Source organism: Rutilus rutilus (assembly GCF_951802725.1).
Source record: "Rutilus rutilus genome assembly, chromosome: 4".
In the NCBI taxonomy this organism is placed as follows: Eukaryota; Metazoa; Chordata; class Actinopteri; order Cypriniformes; family Leuciscidae; genus Rutilus; species Rutilus rutilus.
Genome location: NC_140212.1, coordinates 24,475,909 through 24,503,729, shown reverse-complemented (window position 1 = coordinate 24,503,729; position 27,821 = coordinate 24,475,909). Strand labels below are relative to the sequence as shown.

General features: G+C 48.3%; 1 protein-coding gene across 1 annotated transcript; it reads right to left on the bottom strand.

The window, feature by feature from the left end:
• Positions 1 to 4,797: 4,797 nt before the first annotated feature.
• Positions 4,798 to 13,501, bottom strand: LOC311289795 (uncharacterized protein). The gene is made up of 14 exons (XM_084408039.1): positions 13,164 to 13,501; positions 12,371 to 12,516; positions 12,208 to 12,294; positions 11,231 to 11,323; positions 10,962 to 11,036; positions 10,574 to 10,888; positions 9,543 to 10,027; positions 9,027 to 9,354; positions 8,125 to 8,929; positions 7,809 to 8,018; positions 6,284 to 7,722; positions 6,043 to 6,147; positions 5,627 to 5,896; positions 4,798 to 5,542 (listed from the first exon to the last, which is right to left on the bottom strand). Exons 2-14 carry the CDS (start codon positions 12,512 to 12,514, stop codon positions 4,871 to 4,873), a joined length of 5,028 nt encoding a protein of 1,675 aa, XP_084264165.1. The 5' UTR covers positions 12,515 to 12,516; positions 13,164 to 13,501; the 3' UTR covers positions 4,798 to 4,870.
• Positions 13,502 to 27,821: the final 14,320 nt, after the last annotated feature.

Here is a 27,821-nt window from a genome sequence, read left to right as displayed (position 1 = left end):
AGCTAAAGTTCCGTTTCGGTCTGTCGAGTGAGAGAGCGGTTACCGAAGGCAAACTTCTCCAAATATCCAAGGGCAAAAGTGAGCCATACAACAAAGAGTTGGAGGGACACAACCTCCAACCGGAACTTTACCTACAAAAACGCTGGTACATAGAGGCCTATGCCAAATCGATTGACCTCATGCCTGAGAGCCTGATAGGTTACAAGTTACTGGTGCGAACACAATCCGAATTCGATCAATATCGGAAGTTATTACAGATGCTCGATGGTGTTTTAAAATGAGTTTTGAGCAGGACCTCTCTGGAACACAGGCCTCCACCACCCGGAACAAAACATCCATCCATCCATACATCCATCCATCCAGGCGCCACAGCAAACTTGAGCTGATGTAAACTTTCACATAACACCCGCTGTCTTCTTTGAACACAAGGCAACTGACCAAGCTGTATACGCTAAAAGGGGCCAAGAAAGGTCGTGTCATGCGTCCTAAATGACACGGATGCGCTAGTGGACATACGTGTGCTAAATTCTGGGGCTGCGTTGGTGGTTACATGGCAGCACATCAACGAAAAACAGCCGTCGGCCCTGGGTGGGCTCGAACCACCAACCTTTCGGTTAACAGCCGAACGCGCTGACCGATTGCGCCACAGAGACCTGCGGCGAGCCAGTCCGTGGGTAAGAGAAGAAAAAAAAAGCAGACTTGGACTTTTCCGGCAAATCACGGACTCGCTTGTTTTCACGCTGGAAACCGAGACCCCGTTGGGAAGAGAGAGGACTAATAGATACACCCAACGTGGGGCTCGAACCCACGACCCTGAGATTAAGAGTCTCATGCTCTACCGACTGAGCTAGCCGGGCAGCCGCGGTGACCTTCCGCGGGCTGGTCGCGGTTTTTATCCGTGCCTAAATTGCGCCCGTCAAACGGAACCTCACATTTCGCAGAGGCTTGGCATAGCGTCTTGCGGGTAAAGTCAGGCTTAAGCCTAGAGGTAGGCTTAGAGTGTACTTTGTTTGTCTTAGCCATATCTGTTGTTGGGGGATGCAACTTGACCCAGTAGAGCAGGCCAATAATATGCACGATCACAACCAGGAGCTAAAGTTCCGTTTCGGTCTGTCGAGTGAGAGAGCGGTTACCGAAGGCAAACTTCTCCAAATATCCAAGGGCAAAAGTGAGCCATACAACAAAGAGTTGGAGGGACACAACCTCCAACCGGAACTTTACCTACAAAAACGCTGGTACATAGAGGCCTATGCCAAATCGATTGACCTCATGCCTGAGAGCCTGATAGGTTACAAGTTACTGGTGCGAACACAATCCGAATTCGATCAATATCGGAAGTTATTACAGATGCTCGATGGTGTTTTAAAATGAGTTTTGAGCAGGACCTCTCTGGAACACAGGCCTCCACCACCCGGAACAAAACATCCATCCATCCATACATCCATCCATCCAGGCGCCACAGCAAACTTGAGCTGATGTAAACTTTCACATAACACCCGCTGTCTTCTTTGAACACAAGGCAACTGACCAAGCTGTATACGCTAAAAGGGGCCAAGAAAGGTCGTGTCATGCGTCCTAAATGACACGGATGCGCTAGTGGACATACGTGTGCTAAATTCTGGGGCTGCGTTGGTGGTTACATGGCAGCACATCAACGAAAAACAGCCGTCGGCCCTGGGTGGGCTCGAACCACCAACCTTTCGGTTAACAGCCGAACGCGCTGACCGATTGCGCCACAGAGACCTGCGGCGAGCCAGTCCGTGGGTAAGAGAAGAAAAAAAAAGCAGACTTGGACTTTTCCGGCAAATCACGGACTCGCTTGTTTTCACGCTGGAAACCGAGACCCCGTTGGGAAGAGAGAGGACTAATAGATACACCCAACGTGGGGCTCGAACCCACGACCCTGAGATTAAGAGTCTCATGCTCTACCGACTGAGCTAGCCGGGCAGCCGCGGTGACCTTCCGCGGGCTGGTCGCGGTTTTTATCCGTGCCTAAATTGCGCCCGTCAAACGGAACCTCACATTTCGCAGAGGCTTGGCATAGCGTCTTGCGGGTAAAGTCAGGCTTAAGCCTAGAGGTAGGCTTAGAGTGTACTTTGTTTGTCTTAGCCATATCTGTTGTTGGGGGATGCAACTTGACCCAGTAGAGCAGGCCAATAATATGCACGATCACAACCAGGAGCTAAAGTTCCGTTTCGGTCTGTCGAGTGAGAGAGCGGTTACCGAAGGCAAACTTCTCCAAATATCCAAGGGCAAAAGTGAGCCATACAACAAAGAGTTGGAGGGACACAACCTCCAACCGGAACTTTACCTACAAAAACGCTGGTACATAGAGGCCTATGCCAAATCGATTGACCTCATGCCTGAGAGCCTGATAGGTTACAAGTTACTGGTGCGAACACAATCCGAATTCGATCAATATCGGAAGTTATTACAGATGCTCGATGGTGTTTTAAAATGAGTTTTGAGCAGGACCTCTCTGGAACACAGGCCTCCACCACCCGGAACAAAACATCCATCCATCCATACATCCATCCATCCAGGCGCCACAGCAAACTTGAGCTGATGTAAACTTTCACATAACACCCGCTGTCTTCTTTGAACACAAGGCAACTGACCAAGCTGTATACGCTAAAAGGGGCCAAGAAAGGTCGTGTCATGCGTCCTAAATGACACGGATGCGCTAGTGGACATACGTGTGCTAAATTCTGGGGCTGCGTTGGTGGTTACATGGCAGCACATCAACGAAAAACAGCCGTCGGCCCTGGGTGGGCTCGAACCACCAACCTTTCGGTTAACAGCCGAACGCGCTGACCGATTGCGCCACAGAGACCTGCGGCGAGCCAGTCCGTGGGTAAGAGAAGAAAAAAAAAGCAGACTTGGACTTTTCCGGCAAATCACGGACTCGCTTGTTTTCACGCTGGAAACCGAGACCCCGTTGGGAAGAGAGAGGACTAATAGATACACCCAACGTGGGGCTCGAACCCACGACCCTGAGATTAAGAGTCTCATGCTCTACCGACTGAGCTAGCCGGGCAGCCGCGGTGACCTTCCGCGGGCTGGTCGCGGTTTTTATCCGTGCCTAAATTGCGCCCGTCAAACGGAACCTCACATTTCGCAGAGGCTTGGCATAGCGTCTTGCGGGTAAAGTCAGGCTTAAGCCTAGAGGTAGGCTTAGAGTGTACTTTGTTTGTCTTAGCCATATCTGTTGTTGGGGGATGCAACTTGACCCAGTAGAGCAGGCCAATAATATGCACGATCACAACCAGGAGCTAAAGTTCCGTTTCGGTCTGTCGAGTGAGAGAGCGGTTACCGAAGGCAAACTTCTCCAAATATCCAAGGGCAAAAGTGAGCCATACAACAAAGAGTTGGAGGGACACAACCTCCAACCGGAACTTTACCTACAAAAACGCTGGTACATAGAGGCCTATGCCAAATCGATTGACCTCATGCCTGAGAGCCTGATAGGTTACAAGTTACTGGTGCGAACACAATCCGAATTCGATCAATATCGGAAGTTATTACAGATGCTCGATGGTGTTTTAAAATGAGTTTTGAGCAGGACCTCTCTGGAACACAGGCCTCCACCACCCGGAACAAAACATCCATCCATCCATACATCCATCCATCCAGGCGCCACAGCAAACTTGAGCTGATGTAAACTTTCACATAACACCCGCTGTCTTCTTTGAACACAAGGCAACTGACCAAGCTGTATACGCTAAAAGGGGCCAAGAAAGGTCGTGTCATGCGTCCTAAATGACACGGATGCGCTAGTGGACACACGTGTGCTAAATTCTGGGGCTGCGTTGGTGGTTACATGGCAGCACGTCAACGAAAAACAGCCGTCGTCCCTGGGTGGGCTCGAACCACCAACCTTTCGGTTAACAGCCAAACGCGCTGACCGATTGCGCCAAAGCTGGGGAACAATAGTCTGTTTGAGGAAGGGGAGAAGGAAAAAGAAGGGGAAGAAGGGGAAGGAGGAAAAAGAGAGAAAAGAGAAGGAAAAAAAGAGAAAAATGAAAGGAAAGGGAAGGGAAAGGGAAAAGGTAAACCCACCTTTCACACTTCTGTGTGATTTTTGGTAGATTGGTATTCATATTTTATAGAAAATTGCCTTTTTATATATTTCATGGGCAAATCACTGACGTGAACGACATCGGTTCGAGTCCCACCTCGGACAAGGTCTACAAAGTCTACAAAGAAAGCTGATTGTGAATGAAAATAAATAATTTGCCACCAAGGTTAATTTCTTTGTGATCTGATACTGATTTTTCAATGGAAACTGCATAAAATGTAAGCATTCTTTTCTTAATGTATATATGTATATAAACCTATATGTATACATTTCATATGATTTTATGACTTAACACTTATTTTATTAAAAAAGTGTTTTTATCGATACATGTTCTTATTTAATAATTACCCATATGACTATGGAGTTCCTTGAAATGTGCTATACATGAGATATATAGGCCTATAATAATAATAATAATAATAATAATAACAATGTTTTGACTCAGGCTCACTGAATGATTAATGAATGACGAAAAACTATTCTATGAACAATAAAATGTTTTTTATTTTTAACAATAAAATATAACATTAAACTATGCACATATTAATAAAGAGTATATATATATATAAAACATGGAAAATGACAAAAAGAACCTCCCACCTAATAATGATAATAATAACAATAACAAATAGATAAATAATAACAGTAGTAAACACACAAAAGTAAAAACAGTATGAGTATTTAAAAATATATAAAAACATATAAAATAAAAGTCCCTGAGTGGGGTCGAACCACTAACCTAATAATAAATAACAAATATAATAGTAATAAATGCTTACACAAAGATAGAAACTATTTCTTTTTTTTTACTTTTTCAAGCCACTGTTCTTTTGTAAGTGTCTCTGTGACAGGGCAGTAGATAGTCCCTCTAAACTGGCTGTGCCCGGTCGCCGCTGTCCTAAATTGCCCACACTTCCTGCAGGTATTTGCCTCAACCTTTCTGTGGTAGGGACGAGGGACAGTGGGTTGAGACTGACTGACCGTGGCAGGAGGTGGGAGGACGAAACTGGGAGTCACTGGGGCTATAGGAAGAGGGCTTTGAGGGACAACAAACAGTGTGAAGGTAGGGGTAGTGTGGGAGGCAAGAGGGACAGTCGGGCTGGGGCTGGGAAGGACAGGTTCTGGAAGCTGGGGTTGAAGGTTGCCAACAGGCCGAGGAATTATCGGCCTCAGGGTTGTCAGTTTGGGTATGACTGCCTCAGTTGTATTGCCAGTGATGCGTCTTTTTAGTTTCGCTTGCCCAGCTGTGCTTTGTGGCAGTTTGTAAATATGCTGCTCTCCCTGGACCTGGGGTGGAGCAACAGCACGGACACCGGCAGGTGGGAGAGCCTCAGCAGCAAGACCAAGAGGGTCAGGCAGATCCATCCCCTGAAGCAGAAGAGTCTGATCTTGCTTCTTAATCCTGCCGTTGTGCCACTGAACCAGAGTGGTCTGATTCACCTCCACCAGCTGGAGAGTAGTGTCCTGCATGATGGCACCATTAGACAGGATCAGCTGCCGGATCTTTCTGTAATCTTGTAAAACAAGAGACCAGCGACTCAGCGTCACCTTCTCTTTCTTCCTTGGACTTTGATGGATGCGACAGAGCCTGATGAAAATGGCCTCCACGAGACGACAGCAGTCTGGCCATTGGGCAGGTGAAGCTGTAGATGCCAACACACTCCGTTTCAGGCTGTCCACTCCAGGGGTGAAAACAGCCTTCTTTTTTGGAGACCTGAACCTCCCTGTGGTCAGCCTGTCCTGGTGTCTGGCAGCAAACTTCACTCGCTGCTTGTCATATTCAAGCAGGCTCTGCCACAAGCACACAATGTCATCAACCTGAAGAAGGTAAGAAGTATAGAGGCATAGGTGAGTTAAAAGGAAACTGGTAATTTCGTATACATAGTTCAGTAACACTGTTATTACAGTCACATTGTTTTGTGTGGTCTTTTCCATGTTAACAAACATTCAAAATGTTTGCATACCTGCTGTCTGCTCAGTGTTAACCCTGTGCTTGTCCTCAGCTCTACCAAATACTCAGCCAGTCTGTCCACCCGGTCCATTCCTGGAATGTTTTGGTCATCCACAGCCTAAAATAGTATAATTTTAAATGGTAAAGAAAAAAAGAGATTAGTGAAATGACATCTTAATGGTAGTATTAATCAGTTTGTTGAATTACAAATTAATTTCTGTTCGTGGCAAGTTCCTATGGTGAAATTTACATACCAAAAGCTCCTCAGGCACCTGAGTGGGGGAACCTGGTGCATACTGGACTATGGATGTAGTTGACCGAGAGGAGGAGGCGGCAGCAGCTGGCTGAGAGAAGGCAGACTGGGATGAGGCAGCAGCAGACTGGGATGAGGGAGCAGCAGATTGGGAGAAGGCAGACTGGGATGAGGCAGCAGCAGACTGGGAGAAGGCAGACTGGGAGAAGGCAGACTGGGATGAGGCAGCAGCAGACTGGGAGAAGGCAGACTGGGATGAGGCAGCAGCAGACTGGGAGAAGGCAGACTGGGATGAGGCAGCAGCAGACTGGGAGAAGGCAGACTGGGAGAAGGCAGCAGCAGACTGGGAGAAGGCAGACTGGGATGAGGCAGCAGCAGACTGGGAGAAGGCAGACTGGGATGAGGCAGCAGCAGACTGGGAGAAGGCAGACTGGGATGAGGCAGCAGCAGACTGGGAGAAGGCAGACTGGGATGAGGCAGCAGCAGACTGGGAGAAGGCAGACTGGGAGAAGGCAGACTGGGATGAGGCAGCAGCAGACTGGGAGAAGGCAGACTGGGATGAGGCAGCAGCAGACTGGGAGAAGGCAGACTGGGATGAGGCAGCAGCAGACTGGGAGAAGGCAGACTGGGAGAAGGCAGCAGCAGACTGGGAGAAGGCAGACTGGGATGAGGCAGCAGCAGACTGGGAGAAGGCAGACTGGGATGAGGCAGCAGCAGACTGGGAGAAGGCAGACTGGGATGAGGCAGCAGCAGACTGGGAGAAGGCAGACTGGGATGAGGCAGCAGCAGACTGGGAGAAGGCAGACTGGGATGAGGCAGCAGCAGACTGGGAGAAGGCAGACTGGGAGAAGGCAGCAGCAGACTGGGAGAAGGCAGACTGGGATGAGGCAGCAGCAGACTGGGAGAAGGCAGACTGGGATGAGGCAGCAGCAGACTGGGAGAAGGCAGACTGGGATGAGGCAGCAGCAGACTGGGAGAAGGCAGACTGGGATGAGGCAGCAGCAGACTGGGAGAAGGCAGACTGGGATGAGGCAGCAGCAGACTGGGATGAAGACGCAGTAGACAGGGATGAGGGAGCAGCAGACTGGGAGAAGGCAGACTGGGATGAGGCAGCAGCAGACTGGGAGAAGGCAGACTGGTATGAGGCAGCAGCAGACTGGGAGAAGGCAGACTGGGATGAGGCAGCAGCAGACTGGGATGAAGGAGCAGTAGACAGGGATGAGGGATGAATAGGCTGAACTGTAGGTGGGTTACAGTTAGCTTCATCTTCAAGGAGGAAACTCAGTGTAGGGTCCTCATTGATGTCCTCCTCAAATCCTTCATCCTGCTCATCTACATTCACTTCCTCCAGCAGCTGGTCTGTCTGCTCATTGTCAGTATCCATCGACTGAAGTGGCTGCCCTGTCTGACTAAGTAGATAGTCCACTCCAATTAGCTCCCCTAAAAACAGAATGCAGTGTGTTAAACATTTAGCCCTTTCATTAGCAAATAACCATGTGCTTTAAAATGTACTGTGAGAGTCTTACCAGTGTACTGTGCAGGAGGTTGGAAGGTGGGCACAAGCTTCTCTCCAAAAACATTCAGGCTGTTGGTGTTGATGCTTTGCACCACCTGCCCTGCGTAGGTGAGAAGAGGGGAGGGTTTTGTGGAAATTGATGCTGCTGCCCGGTCTTGGTTCCACCTGTTCAGGCCTTCCAGGAGATACAACTGAAAATTCAGTGTGTTAGCACTGGTTCCTGTAAAGAAGTGAACAATGAAAACCATTAAACTGGAATAATGAGTTCCTTCAGAAAATATAATAAGTGAATATGTACTATACTGCAAACACAATGAGACACAAACCTGGAATGAACCTGTTCAGGTGAAGGTGGAAAGATTCAAGGGAGGTTGAGCCCCTAGCACATCTGTACTTTGTGAGAACTAATCCTCCCTTGGTGGTGGTGGTGCCTGTCACAGTGTAGAGAAAAACACCTGGTGGATCCTGGATGCACTTAACATGCCTCATCTGAACACGCCAGATGTGCTCTATCCTCACTGTGTCCAGCAGAGGAACCCCCATCATATCTCCCCCCTTATCCCCCATCAGTTCCTGCAGAAGCCTGTCAAGGTAGCGGGTTGTGGACTCCACCCCACGAGTCCTCCGACGGCAGTAGAGCGCCAGCTCTTTTTTAGTGATGCGTTGGTCCACAAGGTTATCGGTGATGACAGGCACACCTTCCTCCTGCAGTTGCTCTCTCTTTGCCCGCCGCAACAAAGCCACATCATCTGGGTCCCATTCAAAAATGCACGCAGAGAGACGTGACATGAAGACTGGGTAGAGAGGATGAGCATCAGTGGTGCACCCCACTGCCAGCCGACGCATGAAGTGCCAGATGTCCAGCCTGATATTGAGATCAGGCCATCCTCCAAATCTGGCCTGTAGCTTGCTCTGCCCCTTCTCTATGCAGCAGCCACAGTCAACGTACAGCAACAGTGGTGGAGCCACGGCCGCCTGGCTGTACCTGTGAATCAGTCCGGAGACCATGGTGTCCAGTGCTGGACCTTCCTGAGCAGTCAAGACACTGATAAGAATTTGTCCTGTCTCATTGCCAACAGAAGTCACCCACTGTGCTGTTCCCCTGGCTGTGCCTGCCAACTTCTTTGTGATCTAAAATCAACAAAATTAAAAATATTAATAAAGCATAACACAAATAATTTTCAAACTTCACAACAGTTAAATATCAGTAATAATGTCAAACAATTACCTGTTTTGTTGAGTCCATTTTCAAAATCGTCCCAAACGTGGAGGTTATGCTAGCCTTTATGTGGTCTATGCGACTGATAATGTCCCTCCCATAAACTGAAAGCAGCCACTTGCTAGTAGGGACATCAATGGGCTCTGGAGGCTTTTGGCACATGACAGGTAAGAGGCTGGGGCGGTTGATAAAACCAGCACACTCCTCCATATAGTGCGCCAAGCGGTCAAGCCACTCCTCCCCATGGTTCTCCCTCAGCTGTTTGACGAGTCTTGTAGGACTGTTGCCCAGCGTCCGTTCCCTCAGCATGCGAATGACACGAATGTCACAAGCATACCTTTGTGTAGAAGAGAAGATTTGCTTATGTAATTTATTTTATGCTAAATAAAAAAACACTTTTATTTTGCATTTACTTCATATTACACATTTCTGCTTCAGAAAATACATGATTAATTATGAAATATTAATGTCTTTATTATAAACACATTCCAAAATTCTGTACAAGGCGTGTAGATTGTAACTCACTTCTGTGTCAAAATCAGACGGAACAGTCTTCTGTGGGGCACGTCGAGCTGGTCCAGGACAGTCTGACTGGTAGACAGGTAACTCAGGCAACAAACAGTACACCTGAGAGTCTCTGTTACCATGAGGTAGTACCTGTCGATGTCCAGGACCTTCCGTGCTCTCTTGTGGAGGCCATAGCCAGTCAGCTGCTTTCCACATGCAGGACAGAACAGTCTGAACTTCCACAAGTGGTAGGGCATCCATACCAGAAGCCTGTGATTAAAAAAGCGATCTGGAGATGGAGCCTGGTGGTAGATGAGGGAAGGGACGGGTGGCTCATACCAGAGCTTCAAGTCTGTCCGAAGTCTGCCAGAGTGAAAGAGTGCAGAAGCAATCCACCTCTGATCCTGTGAGGGGATTGTCTGCCTCATTTTAGTGGGCAGCCAAAATTGATCTGGCTCAGATGCAGGAGCAGGTCCGGGCATAGAAGGGGCAACATGCTCCTCCTGATTCAAAAGCAATGAAAGATTAGAGATGTAATATTAAAACATTGTTTCTCTCAAGTTTGCATATAAGTAATTCTACAAGGGGCATTAGTGGACATTTCATATCCATTTATGATAATTAGCCTATATACTTTCAAACAAAATGATCTTTTAAGGCAGATTTAATATAAAAAAATAAGTTTCTGTCCTTAATGACTGTGCTGTGAATATCACATGAATATCTGCAAAAAAATATTCTTAAATTATTTTTAAAAAAATCACTGTATACATGGGTGAATGGGAAAAAATAACGCTCGGATACATGTTTTACTTGAAGTTTAACATTCAATTTGCATGTAACGATTGACAAATTCACCAGGGAATCATAATTTTCCTTGTAATATCAAGATGGTGTTTAATGATTATGCTTGGTAACTAGCAGATATGTTATGACAAATATATAAACTGAAAGTCATTTTTGTAATGTACCCCCAATTTTTAGAATAAGACACATTTACTTCACACACAGGAAATAAGAGATGCCACAAAAAATAGATGGGCACTCACCAAGGATGTAATAGTCGGACTAGCTGCAGAAGGAGGTCTGGCTGCAGAAGGAGGTCTGGCTGCAGGAGAAGCACTGGTTGAAGGAGGTCTGGCTGCAGAAGGAGGTCTGGCTGCAGGAGAAGCACTGGTTGAAGGAGGTCTGGCTGCAGAAGGAGGTCTGGCTGCAGGAGACGGAATGGTTGAAGGAGGTCTGGCTGCAGAAGGAGATCTGGCAACAGGAGAAGCACTGGTTGCCGGTTGAATGGTTGAAAGAGAAGGACTGGATGAAGGTGAAAGACTGGGTCTGGCTGAAGGAGGCGGACTGTGACTACCAGGCTGTAAAGATACATATTGTACATTATCAACAAACATAATAATGATGATGAAACATATTTTCTTTTTAAATTACCTGAATCTGCCTTGGTACATTTAGGTTGGGTTTGGCTGCTGAACTAATGGATCCTCCAAATCGTGGCTTTGTAAACTAAAAGAGGGAGATTATAGAACAGATTGACATGCATGTAATATCATACATGCATTGGAAATTTGAAGATATTAATTCCCTATTGAAAAATACACAAATAATCTTCCAGCCCACCAGTAATAGGCATTGGGAAATTCTGGAGATAATTGCTTGTGGAGGAGGTAATCTACTCAAATATTAAAATAATGTGTTACCATTGATAAGTTAAGTGCAGGCCGTGTAAAGGTCGGGGCTGAGGTAGAGGTTGGGACCGCGGTAGGAGTGGATGCAGGTGGAGCACTTGTGGCCTGGTAAAGAACAATCAAGAATGAGGAAAACAGGTTTTATTCATCTTTCATTCATGGTACTTTTTACAGATCTAAATAAGCACAGGCATGCCAAAATCTAACATTAACAGACATTTATACATTTAATCAGGACAATCTGTCTCTGTACACCAGCAAGAGTCTGAGGGCAGAAGCAGCAAGGAGAAGCTGTATAAATATAACACCCAATAAAATAAAATCAATACTAACTGGTCTCTTTGGCAATTTTTATTTACATTACATTTCAGTGTTTTTGTTTGCTTGTTGTGTTTTTTTTTTTTTTTATCTGTAATGAGGTCATAAATAAAACCTGTGCTTCGTAATCTGTGGATACATCTATTTTGATATTTCATATTGACACACATTAAATATATTCACATTATAATATTTCTTATTTCATTTACAATAATACACTAATTATTAGAGCCTAACTGCAAATAACCACTGAAATTGTAATTGACTGTCTTATATAAATAACATAAATATTATTGATATAGGTAATGGTAATGAGTGCTGACACATCAACTTTGCTTGAGGTAAGATTTAAAAGCTTTATATAAAATATTTTTCTGAATAAATTAGCAAAAACCAAAACATTTCAGAAGTTATCTCTAAATACATTTTTTTTTTTTTTTATCTCTGGCTATTTAATAGCTGGAGGAGCTATGGGACTAGATAGCCAAAATTGTTATCTACGGTAAAGGGTGTAAACAGCAGTATAACTTTATCAAGCTTTATAAAAAAAAGACTATTGCTGCATCCCACAGAAGTGTACTTTGAAGGCATTTGAGTCACAAATATGATTGTGTGGTCCTACAGTGAAGTAAGATGTAAGAGATGATTACCTGAAAGTCTTAAGTGCATACCTTAGGCGGATGGAATCCACAAAGGCATTTCTGTGGTCCACCAAAAAGTGTTGCCTGGCGACGGACCTGCATTGGACATTTATCTATCTGTACAAATAAAGACCTCCAAGTTATGTTAAATCAGTTTTAGCATGTTTTCTCATTAACTTTTGTCTGTACATACCCTCTGAAAGAGGTCAAACCATTTCTTCTGGCGAGGGGCAGGTCTGTTGCCAGTTTCCGAGGGCCAAACCCCTGTGCTGGCAAACCGCTGCAGGCGGGACATCCACTCATCGTCCCCCAGGGCCTTGTGTGACTTTTTAGACATCTCTGGAACATTCGAAACATGTTTAGTCTTTTTAGCTAAAACATAAATTACATTTACCTACTACTAACACTAGCCTATGGCTTGACTACTTATTACTGTATTTGATAATGTACTACTATAATTACACACCAGAATCATGATCGATAATGACATTTTTAAACACACCCTAAATAACACTGAAAGCTAAAAATCCATTAATGTATTAGTGTTGTTAATGTAGTTCATCATTGGAGACAATAACATGAGAAGTGCTGCAGTATACTAACTTACATCAAGACTGATCATGACACTAAACAACTTTATGCATCATAAAATTACATTTTAAATTCAAATAAAAATATGTTGTGGTTAATGTAGAATGTAGTTTATAAAAAAAAGTGTAATATGAAAAGTGCTGCAATATACTAGCTCATCAAGATAGATATTTTTTAACATTAAAAAATACCTTAATGCAGCATAACATACGAAAAAAGTTAGCAATATATGAAATCTGTTGCTGATGTTAATGTACAGTAGTTCATCAAAACATACAGTAACATTTATGCTGCAGGTTGCCAGCAGATCATGATCGCGATAGGTCATACAATAAACAACATAAAATACGAGAAGAAAAAATAAATATGTATTAGTCTACTGTTGTTAATCTTACTTGTTGACAATCGATGAATGAACAGCTATACTTCGGCGCGGGTACACCTGAGAATAAAAAAGAATCTGTGACCGGGCCTGCAAGATGAAGATCCGACGCGTGATTGGCCAAAGAATCCTCTCAAAGATGAAGCCAGAGAACGCCATTCGCTCAGCAAAGATGGAGATCCGAAGCGTGATTGGGCCAAGGAACTCTGACAAAGATGAAGCCCGATAACGCCATTCGCTAAGCAAAGATGAAGATACGACGCGTGATTGGCCGAGGAACTCTGACAAAGATGAAGTCCGAGAACGCTATTCGCTCAATAAAGATGGAGATCGCGCTTGAGATTGGCTGTTGGAAACAGCCGCACGGCTGTCAGGTACCGCCAGCCGGGCAGCCGCGGTGACCTTCCGCGGGCTGGTCGCGGTTTTTATCCGTGCCTAAATTGCGCCCGTCAAACGGAACCTCACATTTCGCAGAGGCTTGGCATAGCGTCTTGCGGGTAAAGTCAGGCTTAAGCCTAGAGGTAGGCTTAGAGTGTACTTTGTTTGTCTTAGCCATATCTGTTGTTGGGGGATGCAACTTGACCCAGTAGAGCAGGCCAATAATATGCACGATCACAACCAGGAGCTAAAGTTCCGTTTCGGTCTGTCGAGTGAGAGAGTGGTTACCGAAGGCAAACTTCTCCAAATATCCAAGGGCAAAAGTGAGCCATACAACAAAGAGTTGGAGGGACACAACCTCCAACCGGAACTTTACCTACAAAAACGCTGGTACATAGAGGCCTATGCCAAATCGATTGACCTCATGCCTGAGAGCCTGATAGGTTACAAGTTACTGGTGCGAACACAATCCGAATTCGATCAATATCGGAAGTTATTACAGATGCTCGATGGTGTTTTAAAATGAGTTTTGAGCAGGACCTCTCTGGAACACAGGCCTCCACCACCCAGAACAAAACATCCATCCATCCATCCATCCATCCATCCAGGCGCCACAGCAAACTTGAGCTGATGTAAACTTTCACATAACACCCGCTGTCTTCTTTGAACACAAGGCAACTGACCAAGCTGTATACGCTAAAAGGGGCCAAGAAAGGTCGTGTCATGCGTCCTAAATGACACGGATGCGCTAGTGGACACACGTGTGCTAAATTCTGGGGCTGCGTTGGTGGTTACATGGCAGCACGTCAACGAAAAACAGCCGTCGTCCCTGGGTGGGCTCGAACCACCAACCTTTCGGTTAACAGCCGAACGCGCTGACCGATTGCGCCACAGAGACCTGCGGCGAGCCAGTCCGTGGGTAAGAGAAGAAAAAAAAAGCAGACTTGGACTTTTCCGGCAAATCACGGACTCGCTTGTTTGCACGCTGGAAACCGAGACCCCGTTGGGAAGAGAGAGGACTAATAGATACGCCCAACGTGGGGCTCGAACCCACGACCCTGAGATTAAGAGCCTCATGCTCTACCGACTGAGCTAGCCGGGCAGCCGCGGTGACCTTCCGCGGGCTGGTCGCGGTTTTTATCCGTGCCTAAATTGCGCCCGTCAAACGGAACCTCACATTTCGCAGAGGCTTGGCATAGCGTCTTGCGGGTAAAGTCAGGCTTAAGCCTAGAGGTAGGCTTAGAGTGTACTTTGTTTGTCTTAGCCATATCTGTTGTTGGGGGATGCAACTTGACCCAGTAGAGCAGGCCAATAATATGCACGATCACAACCAGGAGCTAAAGTTCCGTTTCGGTCTGTCGAGTGAGAGAGCGGTTACCGAAGGCAAACTTCTCCAAATATCCAAGGGCAAAAGTGAGCCATACAACAAAGAGTTGGAGGGACACAACCTCCAACCCGGAACTTTACCTACAAAAACGCTGGTACATAGAGGCCTATGCCAAATCGATTGACCTCATGCCTGAGAGCCTGATAGGTTACAAGTTACTGGTGCGAACACAATCCGAATTCGATCAATATCGGAAGTTATTACAGATGCTCGATGGTGTTTTAAAATGAGTTTTGAGCAGGACCTCTCTGGAACACAGGCCTCCACCACCCGGAACAAAACATCCATCCATCCATACATGCACCACAGCAAACTTGAGCTGATGTAAACTTTCACATAACACCCGCTGTCTTCTTTGAACACAAGGCAACTGACCAAGCTGTATACGCTAAAAGGGGCCAAGAAAGGTCGTGTCATGCGTCCTAAATGACACGGATGCGCTAGTGGACACACGTGTGCTAAATTCTGGGGCTGCGTTGGTGGTTACATGGCAGCACGTCAACGAAAAACAACCGTCGTCCCTGGGTGGGCTCGAACCACCAACCTTTCGGTTAACAGCCGAACGCGCTGACCGATTGCGCCACAGAGACCTGCGGCGAGCCAGTCCGTGGGTAAGAGAAGAAAAAAAAAGCAGACTTGGACTTTTCCGGCAAATCACGGACTCGCTTGTTTGCACGCTGGAAACCGAGACCCCGTTGGGAAGAGAGAGGACTAATAGATACGCCCAACGTGGGGCTCGAACCCACGACCCTGAGATTAAGAGTCTCATGCTCTACCGACTGAGCTAGCCGGGCAGCCGCGGTGACCTTCCGCGGGCTGGTCGCGGTTTTTATCCGTGCCTAAATTGCGCCCGTCAAACAGAACCTCACATTTCGCAGAGGCTTGGCATAGCGTCTTGCGGGTAAAGTCAGGCTTAAGCCTAGAGGTAGGCTTAGAGTGTACTTTGTTTGTCTTAGCCATATCTGTTGTTGGGGGATGCAACTTGACCCAGTAGAGCAGGCCAATAATATGCACGATCACAACCAGGAGCTAAAGTTCCGTTTCGGTCTGTCGAGTGAGAGAGCGGTTACCGAAGGCAAACTTCTCCAAATATCCAAGGGCAAAAGTGAGCCATACAACAAAGAGTTGGAGGGACACAACCTCCAACCCGGAACTTTACCTACAAAAACGCTGGTACATAGAGGCCTATGCCAAATCGATTGACCTCATGCCTGAGAGCCTGATAGGTTACAAGTTACTGGTGCGAACACAATCCGAATTCGATCAATATCGGAAGTTATTACAGATGCTCGATGGTGTTTTAAAATGAGTTTTGAGCAGGACCTCTCTGGAACACAGGCCTCCACCACCCGGAACAAAACATCCATCCATCCAGGCGCCACAGCAAACTTGAGCTGATGTAAACTTTCACATAACACCCGCTTGTCTTCTTTGAACACAAGGCAACTGACCAATCTGTATACGCTAAAAGGGGCCAAGAAAGGTCGTGTCATGCGTCCTAAATGACACGGATGCGCTAGTGGACACACGTGTGCTAAATTCTGGGGCTGCGTTGGTGGTTACATGGCAGCACGTCAACGAAAAACAGCCGTCGTCCCTGGGTGGGCTCGAACCACCAACCTTTCGGTTAACAGCCGAACGCGCTGACCGATTGCGCCACAGAGACCTGCGGCGAGCCAGTCCGTGGGTAAGAGAAGAAAAAAAAAGCAGACTTGGACTTTTCCGGCAAATCACGGACTCGCTTGTTTGCACGCTGGAAACCGAGACCCCGTTGGGAAGAGAGAGGACTAATAGATACGCCCAACGTGGGGCTCGAACCCACGACCCTGAGATTAAGAGTCTCATGCTCTACCGACTGAGCTAGCCGGGCAGCCGCGGTGACCTTCCGCGGGCTGGTCGCGGTTTTTATCCGTGCCTAAATTGCGCCCGTCAAACGGAACCTCACATTTCGCAGAGGCTTGGCATAGCGTCTTGCGGGTAAAGTCAGGCTTAAGCCTAGAGGTAGGCTTAGAGTGTACTTTGTTTGTCTTAGCCATATCTGTTGTTGGGGGATGCAACTTGACCCAGTAGAGCAGGCCAATAATATGCACGATCACAACCAGGAGCTAAAGTTCCGTTTCGGTCTGTCGAGTGAGAGAGCGGTTACCGAAGGCAAACTTCTCCAAATATCCAAGGGCAAAAGTGAGCCATACAACAAAGAGTTGGAGGGACACAACCTCCAACCGGAACTTTACCTACAAAAACGCTGGTACATAGAGGCCTATGCCAAATCGATTGACCTCATGCCTGAGAGCCTGATAGGTTACAAGTTACTGGTGCGAACACAATCCGAATTCGATCAATATCGGAAGTTATTACAGAAGCTCGATGGTGTTTTAAAATGAGTTTTGAGCAGGACCTCTCTGGAACACAGGCCTCCACCACCCGGAACAAAACATCCATCCATCCATACATCCATCCATCCAGGCGCCACAGCAAACTTGAGCTGATGTAAACTTTCACATAACACCCGCTGTCTTCTTTGAACACAAGGCAACTGACCAAGCTGTATACGCTAAAAGGGGCCAAGAAAGGTCGTGTCATGCGTCCTAATGACACGGATGCGCTAGTGGACACACGTGTGCTAAATTCTGGGGCTGCGTTGGTGGTTACATGGCAGCACGTCAACGAAAAACAGCCGTCGTCCCTGGGTGGGCTCGAACCACCAACCTTTCGGTTAACAGCCGAACGCGCTGACCAATTGCGCCACAGAGACCTGCGGCGAGCCAGTCCGTGGGTAAGAGAAGGAAAAAAAAGCAGACTTGGACTTTTCCGGCAAATCACGGACTCGCTTGTTTGCACGCTGGAAACCGAGACCCCGTTGGGAAGAGAGAGGACTAATAGATACGCCCAACGTGGGGCTCGAACCCACGACCCTGAGATTAAGAGTCTCATGCTCTACCGACTGAGCTAGCCGGGCAGCCGCGGTGACCTTCCGCGGGCTGGTCGCGGTTTTTATCCGTGCCTAAATTGCGCCCGTCAAACGGAACCTCACATTTCGCAGAGGCTTGGCATAGCGTCTTGCGGGTAAAGTCAGGCTTAAGCCTAGAGGTAGGCTTAGAGTGTACTTTGTTTGTCTTAGCCATATCTGTTGTTGGGGGATGCAACTTGACCCAGTAGAGCAGGCCAATAATATGCACGATCACAACCAGGAGCTAAAGTTCCGTTTCGGTCTGTCGAGTGAGAGAGCGGTTACCGAAGGCAAACTTCTCCAAATATCCAAGGGCAAAAGTGAGCCATACAACAAAGAGTTGGAGGGACACAACCTCCAACCGGAACTTTACCTACAAAAACGCTGGTACATAGAGGCCTATGCCAAATCGATTGACCTCATGCCTGAGAGCCTGATAGGTTACAAGTTACTGGTGCGAACACAATCCGAATTCGATCAATATCGGAAGTTATTACAGATGCTCGATGGTGTTTTAAAATGAGTTTTGAGCAGGACCTCTCTGGAACACAGGCCTCCACCACCCGGAACAAAACATCCATCCATCCATACATCCATCCATCCAGGCGCCACAGCAAACTTGAGCTGATGTAAACTTTCACATAACACCCGCTGTCTTCTTTGAACACAAGGCAACTGACCAAGCTGTATACGCTAAAAGGGGCCAAGAAAGGTCGTGTCATGCGTCCTAAATGACACGGATGCGCTAGTGGACACACGTGTGCTAAATTCTGGGGCTGCGTTGGTGGTTACATGGCAGCACGTCAACGAAAAACAGCCGTCGTTCCTGGGTGGGCTCGAACCACCAACCTTTCGGTTAACAGCCGAACGCGCTGACCGATTGCGCCACAGAGACCTGCGGCAAGCCAGTCCGTGGGTAAGAGAAGAAAAAAAAAGCAGACTTGGACTTTTCCGGCAAATCACGGACTCGCTTGTTTGCACGCTGGAAACCGAGACCCCGTTGGGAAGAGAGAGGACTAATAGATACGCCCAACGTGGGGCTCGAACCCACGACCCTGAGATTAAGAGTCTCATGCTCTACCGACTGAGCTAGCCGGGCAGCCATAGTGACCTTCCGCGGGCTGGTCGTGGTTTTTATCCGTGCCTAAATTGCGCCCGTCAAACGGAACCTCACATTTCGCAGAGGCTTGGCATAGCGTCTTGCGGGTAAAGTCAGGCTTAAGCCTAGAGGTAGGCTTAGAGTGTACTTTGTTTGTCTTAGCCATATCTGTTGTTGGGGGATGCAACTTGACCCAGTAGAGCAGGCCAATAATATGCACGATCACAACCAGGAGCTAAAGTTCCGTTTCGGTCTGTCGAGTGAGAGAGCGGTTACCGAAGGCAAACTTCTCCAAATATCCAAGGGCAAAAGTGAGCCATACAACAAAGAGTTGGAGGGACACAACCTCCAACCGGAACTTTACCTACAAAAACGCTGGTACATAGAGGCCTATGCCAAATCGATTGACCTCATGCCTGAGAGCCTGATAGGTTACAAGTTACTGGTGCGAACACAATCCGAATTCGATCAATATCGGAAGTTATTACAGAAGCTCGATGGTGTTTTAAAATGAGTTTTGAGCAGGACCTCTCTGGAACACAGGCCTCCACCACCCGGAACAAAACATCCATCCATCCATACATCCATCCATCCAGGCGCCACAGCAAACTTGAGCTGATGTAAACTTTCACATAACACCCGCTGTCTTCTTTGAACACAAGGCAACTGACCAAGCTGTATACGCTAAAAGGGGCCAAGAAAGGTCGTGTCATGCGTCCTAATGACACGGATGCGCTAGTGGACACACGTGTGCTAAATTCTGGGGCTGCGTTGGTGGTTACATGGCAGCACGTCAACGAAAAACAGCCGTCGTCCCTGGGTGGGCTCGAACCACCAACCTTTCGGTTAACAGCCGAACGCGCTGACCAATTGCGCCACAGAGACCTGCGGCGAGCCAGTCCGTGGGTAAGAGAAGGAAAAAAAAGCAGACTTGGACTTTTCCGGCAAATCACGGACTCGCTTGTTTGCACGCTGGAAACCGAGACCCCGTTGGGAAGAGAGAGGACTAATAGATACGCCCAACGTGGGGCTCGAACCCACGACCCTGAGATTAAGAGTCTCATGCTCTACCGACTGAGCTAGCCGGGCAGCCGCGGTGACCTTCCGCGGGCTGGTCGCGGTTTTTATCCGTGCCTAAATTGCGCCCGTCAAACGGAACCTCACATTTCGCAGAGGCTTGGCATAGCGTCTTGCGGGTAAAGTCAGGCTTAAGCCTAGAGGTAGGCTTAGAGTGTACTTTGTTTGTCTTAGCCATATCTGTTGTTGGGGGATGCAACTTGACCCAGTAGAGCAGGCCAATAATATGCACGATCACAACCAGGAGCTAAAGTTCCGTTTCGGTCTGTCGAGTGAGAGAGCGGTTACCGAAGGCAAACTTCTCCAAATATCCAAGGGCAAAAGTGAGCCATACAACAAAGAGTTGGAGGGACACAACCTCCAACCGGAACTTTACCTACAAAAACGCTGGTACATAGAGGCCTATGCCAAATCGATTGACCTCATGCCTGAGAGCCTGATAGGTTACAAGTTACTGGTGCGAACACAATCCGAATTCGATCAATATCGGAAGTTATTACAGATGCTCGATGGTGTTTTAAAATGAGTTTTGAGCAGGACCTCTCTGGAACACAGGCCTCCACCACCCGGAACAAAACATCCATCCATCCATACATCCATCCATCCAGGCGCCACAGCAAACTTGAGCTGATGTAAACTTTCACATAACACCCGCTGTCTTCTTTGAACACAAGGCAACTGACCAAGCTGTATACGCTAAAAGGGGCCAAGAAAGGTCGTGTCATGCGTCCTAAATGACACGGATGCGCTAGTGGACACACGTGTGCTAAATTCTGGGGCTGCGTTGGTGGTTAAATGGCAGCACGTCAACGAAAAACAGCCGTCGTCCCTGGGTGGGCTCGAACCACCAACCTTTCGGTTAACAGCCGAACGCGCTGACCGATTGCGCCACAGAGACCTGCGGCAAGCCAGTCCGTGGGTAAGAGAAGAAAAAAAAAGCAGACTTGGACTTTTCCGGCAAATCACGGACTCGCTTGTTTGCACGCTGGAAACCGAGACCCCGTTGGGAAGAGAGAGGACTAATAGATACGCCCAACGTGGGGCTCGAACCCACGACCCTGAGATTAAGAGTCTCATGCTCTACCGACTGAGCTAGCCGGGCAGCCGCGGTGACCTTCCGCGGGCTGGTCGCGGTTTTTATCCGTGCCTAAATTGCGCCCGTCAAACGGAACCTCACATTTCGCAGAGGCTTGGCATAGCGTCTTGCGGGTAAAGTCAGGCTTAAGCCTAGAGGTAGGCTTAGAGTGTACTTTGTTTGTCTTAGCCATATCTGTTGTTGGGGGATGCAACTTGACCCAGTAGAGCAGGCCAATAATATGCACGATCACAACCAGGAGCTAAAGTTCCGTTTCGGTCTGTCGAGTGAGAGAGCGGTTACCGAAGGCAAACTTCTCCAAATATCCAAGGGCAAAAGTGAGCCATACAACAAAGAGTTGGAGGGACACAACCTCCAACCGGAACTTTACCTACAAAAACGCTGGTACATAGAGGCCTATGCCAAATCGATTGACCTCATGCCTGAGAGCCTGATAGGTTACAAGTTACTGGTGCGAACACAATCCGAATTCGATCAATATCGGAAGTTATTACAGATGCTCGATGGTGTTTTAAAATGAGTTTTGAGCAGGACCTCTCTGGAACACAGGCCTCCACCACCCGGAACAAAACATCCATCCATCCATACATCCATCCATCCAGGCGCCACAGCAAACTTGAGCTGATGTAAACTTTCACATAACACCCGCTGTCTTCTTTGAACACAAGGCAACTGACCAAGCTGTATACGCTAAAAGGGGCCAAGAAAGGTCGTGTCATGCGTCCTAAATGACACGGATGCGCTAGTGGACACACGTGTGCTAAATTCTGGGGCTGCGTTGGTGGTTACATGGCAGCACGTCAACGAAAAACAGCCGTCGTCCCTGGGTGGGCTCGAACCACCAACCTTTCGGTTAACAGCCGAACGCGCTGACCGATTGCGCCACAGAGACCTGCGGCAAGCCAGTCCGTGGGTAAGAGAAGAAAAAAAAAGCAGACTTGGACTTTTCCGGCAAATCACGGACTCGCTTGTTTGCACGCTGGAAACCGAGACCCCGTTGGGAAGAGAGAGGACTAATAGATACGCCCAACGTGGGGCTCGAACCCACGACCCTGAGATTAAGAGTCTCATGCTCTACCGACTGAGCTAGCCGGGCAGCCGCGGTGACCTTCCGCGGGCTGGTCGTGGTTTTTATCCGTGCCTAAATTGCGCCCGTCAAACGGAACCTCACATTTCGCAGAGGCTTGGCATAGCGTCTTGCGGGTAAAGTCAGGCTTAAGCCTAGAGGTAGGCTTAGAGTGTACTTTGTTTGTCTTAGCCATATCTGTTGTTGGGGGATGCAACTTGACCCAGTAGAGCAGGCCAATAATATGCACGATCACAACCAGGAGCTAAAGTTCCGTTTCGGTCTGTCGAGTGAGAGAGCGGTTACCGAAGGCAAACTTCTCCAAATATCCAAGGGCAAAAGTGAGCCATACAACAAAGAGTTGGAGGGACACAACCTCCAACCGGAACTTTACCTACAAAAACGCTGGTACATAGAGGCCTATGCCAAATCGATTGACCTCATGCCTGAGAGCCTGATAGGTTACAAGTTACTGGTGCGAACACAATCCGAATTCGATCAATATCGGAAGTTATTACAGATGCTCGATGGTGTTTTAAAATGAGTTTTGAGCAGGACCTCTCTGGAACACAGGGCTCCACCACCCGGAACAAAACATCCATCCATCCATACATCCATCCATCCAGGCGCCACAGCAAACTTGAGCTGATGTAAACTTTCACATAACACCCGCTTGTCTTCTTTGAACACAAGGCAACTGACCAAGCTGTATACGCTAAAAGGGGCCAAGAAAGGTCGTGTCATGCGTCCTAAATGACACGGATGCGCTAGTGGACACACGTGTGCTAAATTCTGGGGCTGCGTTGGTGGTTACATGGCAGCACGTCAACGAAAAACAGCCGTCGTCCCTGGGTGGGCTCGAACCACCAACCTTTCGGTTAACAGCCGAACGCGCTGACCGATTGCGCCACAGAGACCTGCGGCGAGCCAGTCCGTGGGTAAGAGAAGAAAAAAAAAGCAGACTTGGACTTTTCCGGCAAATCACGGACTCGCTTGTTTGCACGCTGGAAACCGAGACCCCGTTGGGAAGAGAGAGGACTAATAGATACGCCCAACGTGGGGCTCGAACCCACGACACTGAGATTAAGAGTCTCATGCTCTACCGACTGAGCTAGCCGGGCAGCCGCGGTGACCTTCCGCGGGCTGGTCGCGGTTTTTATCCGTGCCTAAATTGCGCCCGTCAAACGGAACCTCACATTTCGCAGAGGCTTGGCATAGCGTCTTGCGGGTAAAGTCAGGCTTAAGCCTAGAGGTAGGCTTAGAGTGTACTTTGTTTGTCTTAGCCATATCTGTTGTTGGGGGATGCAACTTGACCCAGTAGAGCAGGCCAATAATATGCACGATCACAACCAGGAGCTAAAGTTCCGTTTCGGTCTGTCGAGTGAGAGAGCGGTTACCGAAGGCAAACTTCTCCAAATATCCAAGGGCAAAAGTGAGCCATACAACAAAGAGTTGGAGGGACACAACCTCCAACCGGAACTTTACCTACAAAAACGCTGGTACATAGAGGCCTATGCCAAATCGATTGACCTCATGCCTGAGAGCCTGATAGGTTACAAGTTACTGGTGCGAACACAATCCGAATTCGATCAATATCGGAAGTTATTACAGATGCTCGATGGTGTTTTAAAATGAGTTTTGAGCAGGACCTCTCTGGAACACAGGGCTCCACCACCCGGAACAAAACATCCATCCATCCATACATCCATCCATCCAGGCGCCACAGCAAACTTGAGCTGATGTAAACTTTCACATAACACCCGCTTGTCTTCTTTGAACACAAGGCAACTGACCAAGCTGTATACGCTAAAAGGGGCCAAGAAAGGTCATGTCATGCGTCCTAAATGACACGGATGCGCTAGTGGACACACGTGTGCTAAATTCTGGGGCTGCGTTGGTGGTTACATGGCAGCACGTCAACGAAAAACAGCCGTCGTCCCTGGGTGGGCTCGAACCACCAACCTTTCGGTTAACAGCCGATCGCGCTGACCGATTGCGCCACAGAGACCTGCGGCGAGCCAGTCCGTGGGTAAGAGAAGAAAAAAAAAGCAGACTTGGACTTTTCCGGCAAATCACGGACTCGCTTGTTTGCACGCTGGAAACCGAGACCCCGTTGGGAAGAGAGAGGACTAATAGATACGCCCAACGTGGGGCTCGAACCCACGACCCTGAGATTAAGAGTCTCATGCTCTACCGACTGAGCTAGCCGGGCAGCCGCGGTGACCTTCCGCGGGCTGGTCGCGGTTTTTATCCGTGCCTAAATTGCGCCCGTCAAACGGAACCTCACATTTCGCAGAGGCTTGGCATAGCGTCTTGCGGGTAAAGTCAGGCTTAAGCCTAGAGGTAGGCTTAGAGTGTACTTTGTTTGTCTTAGCCATATCTGTTGTTGGGGGATGCAACTTGACCCAGTAGAGCAGGCCAATAATATGCACGATCACAACCAGGAGCTAAAGTTCCGTTTCGGTCTGTCGAGTGAGAGAGCGGTTACCGAAGGCAAACTTCTCCAAATATCCAAGGGCAAAAGTGAGCCATACAACAAAGAGTTGGAGGGACACAACCTCCAACCGGAACTTTACCTACAAAAACGCTGGTACATAGAGGCCTATGCCAAATCGATTGACCTCATGCCTGAGAGCCTGATAGGTTACAAGTTACTGGTGCGAACACAATCCGAATTCGATCAATATCGGAAGTTATTACAGATGCTCGATGGTGTTTTAAAATGAGTTTTGAGCAGGACCTCTCTGGAACACAGGCCTCCACCACCCGGAACAAAACATCCATCCATCCATACATCCATCCATCCAGGCGCCACAGCAAACTTGAGCTGATGTAAACTTTCACATAACACCCGCTGTCTTCTTTGAACACAAGGCAACTGACCAAGCTGTATACGCTAAAAGGGGCCAAGAAAGGTCGTGTCATGCGTCCTAAATGACACGGATGCGCTAGTGGACACACGTGTGCTAAATTCTGGGGCTGCGTTGGTGGTTACATGGCAGCACGTCAACGAAAAACAGCCGTCGTCCCTGGGTGGGCTCGAACCACCAACCTTTCGGTTAACAGCCGAACGCGCTGACCGATTGCGCCACAGAGACCTGCGGCAAGCCAGTCCGTGGGTAAGAGAAGAAAAAAAAAGCAGACTTGGACTTTTCCGGCAAATCACGGACTCGCTTGTTTGCACGCTGGAAACCGAGACCCCGTTGGGAAGAGAGAGGACTAATAGATACGCCCAACGTGGGGCTCGAACCCACGACCCTGAGATTAAGAGTCTCATGCTCTACCGACTGAGCTAGCCGGGCAGCCGCGGTGACCTTCCGCGGGCTGGTCGTGGTTTTTATCCGTGCCTAAATTGCGCCCGTCAAACGGAACCTCACATTTCGCAGAGGCTTGGCATAGCGTCTTGCGGGTAAAGTCAGGCTTAAGCCTAGAGGTAGGCTTAGAGTGTACTTTGTTTGTCTTAGCCATATCTGTTGTTGGGGGATGCAACTTGACCCAGTAGAGCAGGCCAATAATATGCACGATCACAACCAGGAGCTAAAGTTCCGTTTCGGTCTGTCGAGTGAGAGAGCGGTTACCGAAGGCAAACTTCTCCAAATATCCAAGGGCAAAAGTGAGCCATACAACAAAGAGTTGGAGGGACACAACCTCCAACCGGAACTTTACCTACAAAAACGCTGGTACATAGAGGCCTATGCCAAATCGATTGACCTCATGCCTGAGAGCCTGATAGGTTACAAGTTACTGGTGCGAACACAATCCGAATTCGATCAATATCGGAAGTTATTACAGATGCTCGATGGTGTTTTAAAATGAGTTTTGAGCAGGACCTCTCTGGAACACAGGGCTCCACCACCCGGAACAAAACATCCATCCATCCATACATCCATCCATCCAGGCGCCACAGCAAACTTGAGCTGATGTAAACTTTCACATAACACCCGCTTGTCTTCTTTGAACACAAGGCAACTGACCAAGCTGTATACGCTAAAAGGGGCCAAGAAAGGTCGTGTCATGCGTCCTAAATGACACGGATGCGCTAGTGGACACACGTGTGCTAAATTCTGGGGCTGCGTTGGTGGTTACATGGCAGCACGTCAACGAAAAACAGCCGTCGTCCCTGGGTGGGCTCGAACCACCAACCTTTCGGTTAACAGCCGAACGCGCTGACCGATTGCGCCACAGAGACCTGCGGCGAGCCAGTCCGTGGGTAAGAGAAGAAAAAAAAAGCAGACTTGGACTTTTCCGGCAAATCACGGACTCGCTTGTTTGCACGCTGGAAACCGAGACCCCGTTGGGAAGAGAGAGGACTAATAGATACGCCCAACGTGGGGCTCGAACCCACGACACTGAGATTAAGAGTCTCATGCTCTACCGACTGAGCTAGCCGGGCAGCCGCGGTGACCTTCCGCGGGCTGGTCGCGGTTTTTATCCGTGCCTAAATTGCGCCCGTCAAACGGAACCTCACATTTCGCAGAGGCTTGGCATAGCGTCTTGCGGGTAAAGTCAGGCTTAAGCCTAGAGGTAGGCTTAGAGTGTACTTTGTTTGTCTTAGCCATATCTGTTGTTGGGGGATGCAACTTGACCCAGTAGAGCAGGCCAATAATATGCACGATCACAACCAGGAGCTAAAGTTCCGTTTCGGTCTGTCGAGTGAGAGAGCGGTTACCGAAGGCAAACTTCTCCAAATATCCAAGGGCAAAAGTGAGCCATACAACAAAGAGTTGGAGGGACACAACCTCCAACCGGAACTTTACCTACAAAAACGCTGGTACATAGAGGCCTATGCCAAATCGATTGACCTCATGCCTGAGAGCCTGATAGGTTACAAGTTACTGGTGCGAACACAATCCGAATTCGATCAATATCGGAAGTTATTACAGATGCTCGATGGTGTTTTAAAATGAGTTTTGAGCAGGACCTCTCTGGAACACAGGGCTCCACCACCCGGAACAAAACATCCATCCATCCATACATCCATCCATCCAGGCGCCACAGCAAACTTGAGCTGATGTAAACTTTCACATAACACCCGCTTGTCTTCTTTGAACACAAGGCAACTGACCAAGCTGTATACGCTAAAAGGGGCCAAGAAAGGTCATGTCATGCGTCCTAAATGACACGGATGCGCTAGTGGACACACGTGTGCTAAATTCTGGGGCTGCGTTGGTGGTTACATGGCAGCACGTCAACGAAAAACAGCCGTCGTCCCTGGGTGGGCTCGAACCACCAACCTTTCGGTTAACAGCCGATCGCGCTGACCGATTGCGCCACAGAGACCTGCGGCGAGCCAGTCCGTGGGTAAGAGAAGAAAAAAAAAGCAGACTTGGACTTTTCCGGCAAATCACGGACTCGCTTGTTTGCACGCTGGAAACCGAGACCCCGTTGGGAAGAGAGAGGACTAATAGATACGCCCAACGTGGGGCTCGAACCCACGACCCTGAGATTAAGAGTCTCATGCTCTACCGACTGAGCTAGCCGGGCAGCCGCGGTGACCTTCCGCGGGCTGGTCGCGGTTTTTATCCGTGCCTAAATTGCGCCCGTCAAACGGAACCTCACATTTCGCAGAGGCTTGGCATAGCGTCTTGCGGGTAAAGTCAGGCTTAAGCCTAGAGGTA

Bases quoted from the DNA above. Each gene is read 5' to 3' on its own strand.
- LOC311289795 (XM_084408039.1), bottom strand. From the start codon at position 12,514: ATGTCTAAAAAGTCACACAAGGCCCTGGGGGACGATGAGTGGATGTCC. The intron at 12,295-12,370 runs GTATGTACAGAC...TTATTTGTACAG, and splicing joins GGTTTGACCTCTTTCAGAGG to ATAGATAAATGTCCAATGCA. The intron at 9,355-9,542 runs GTGAGTTACAAT...TTCTACACAAAG, and splicing joins CGTCTGATTTTGACACAGAA to GTATGCTTGTGACATTCGTG.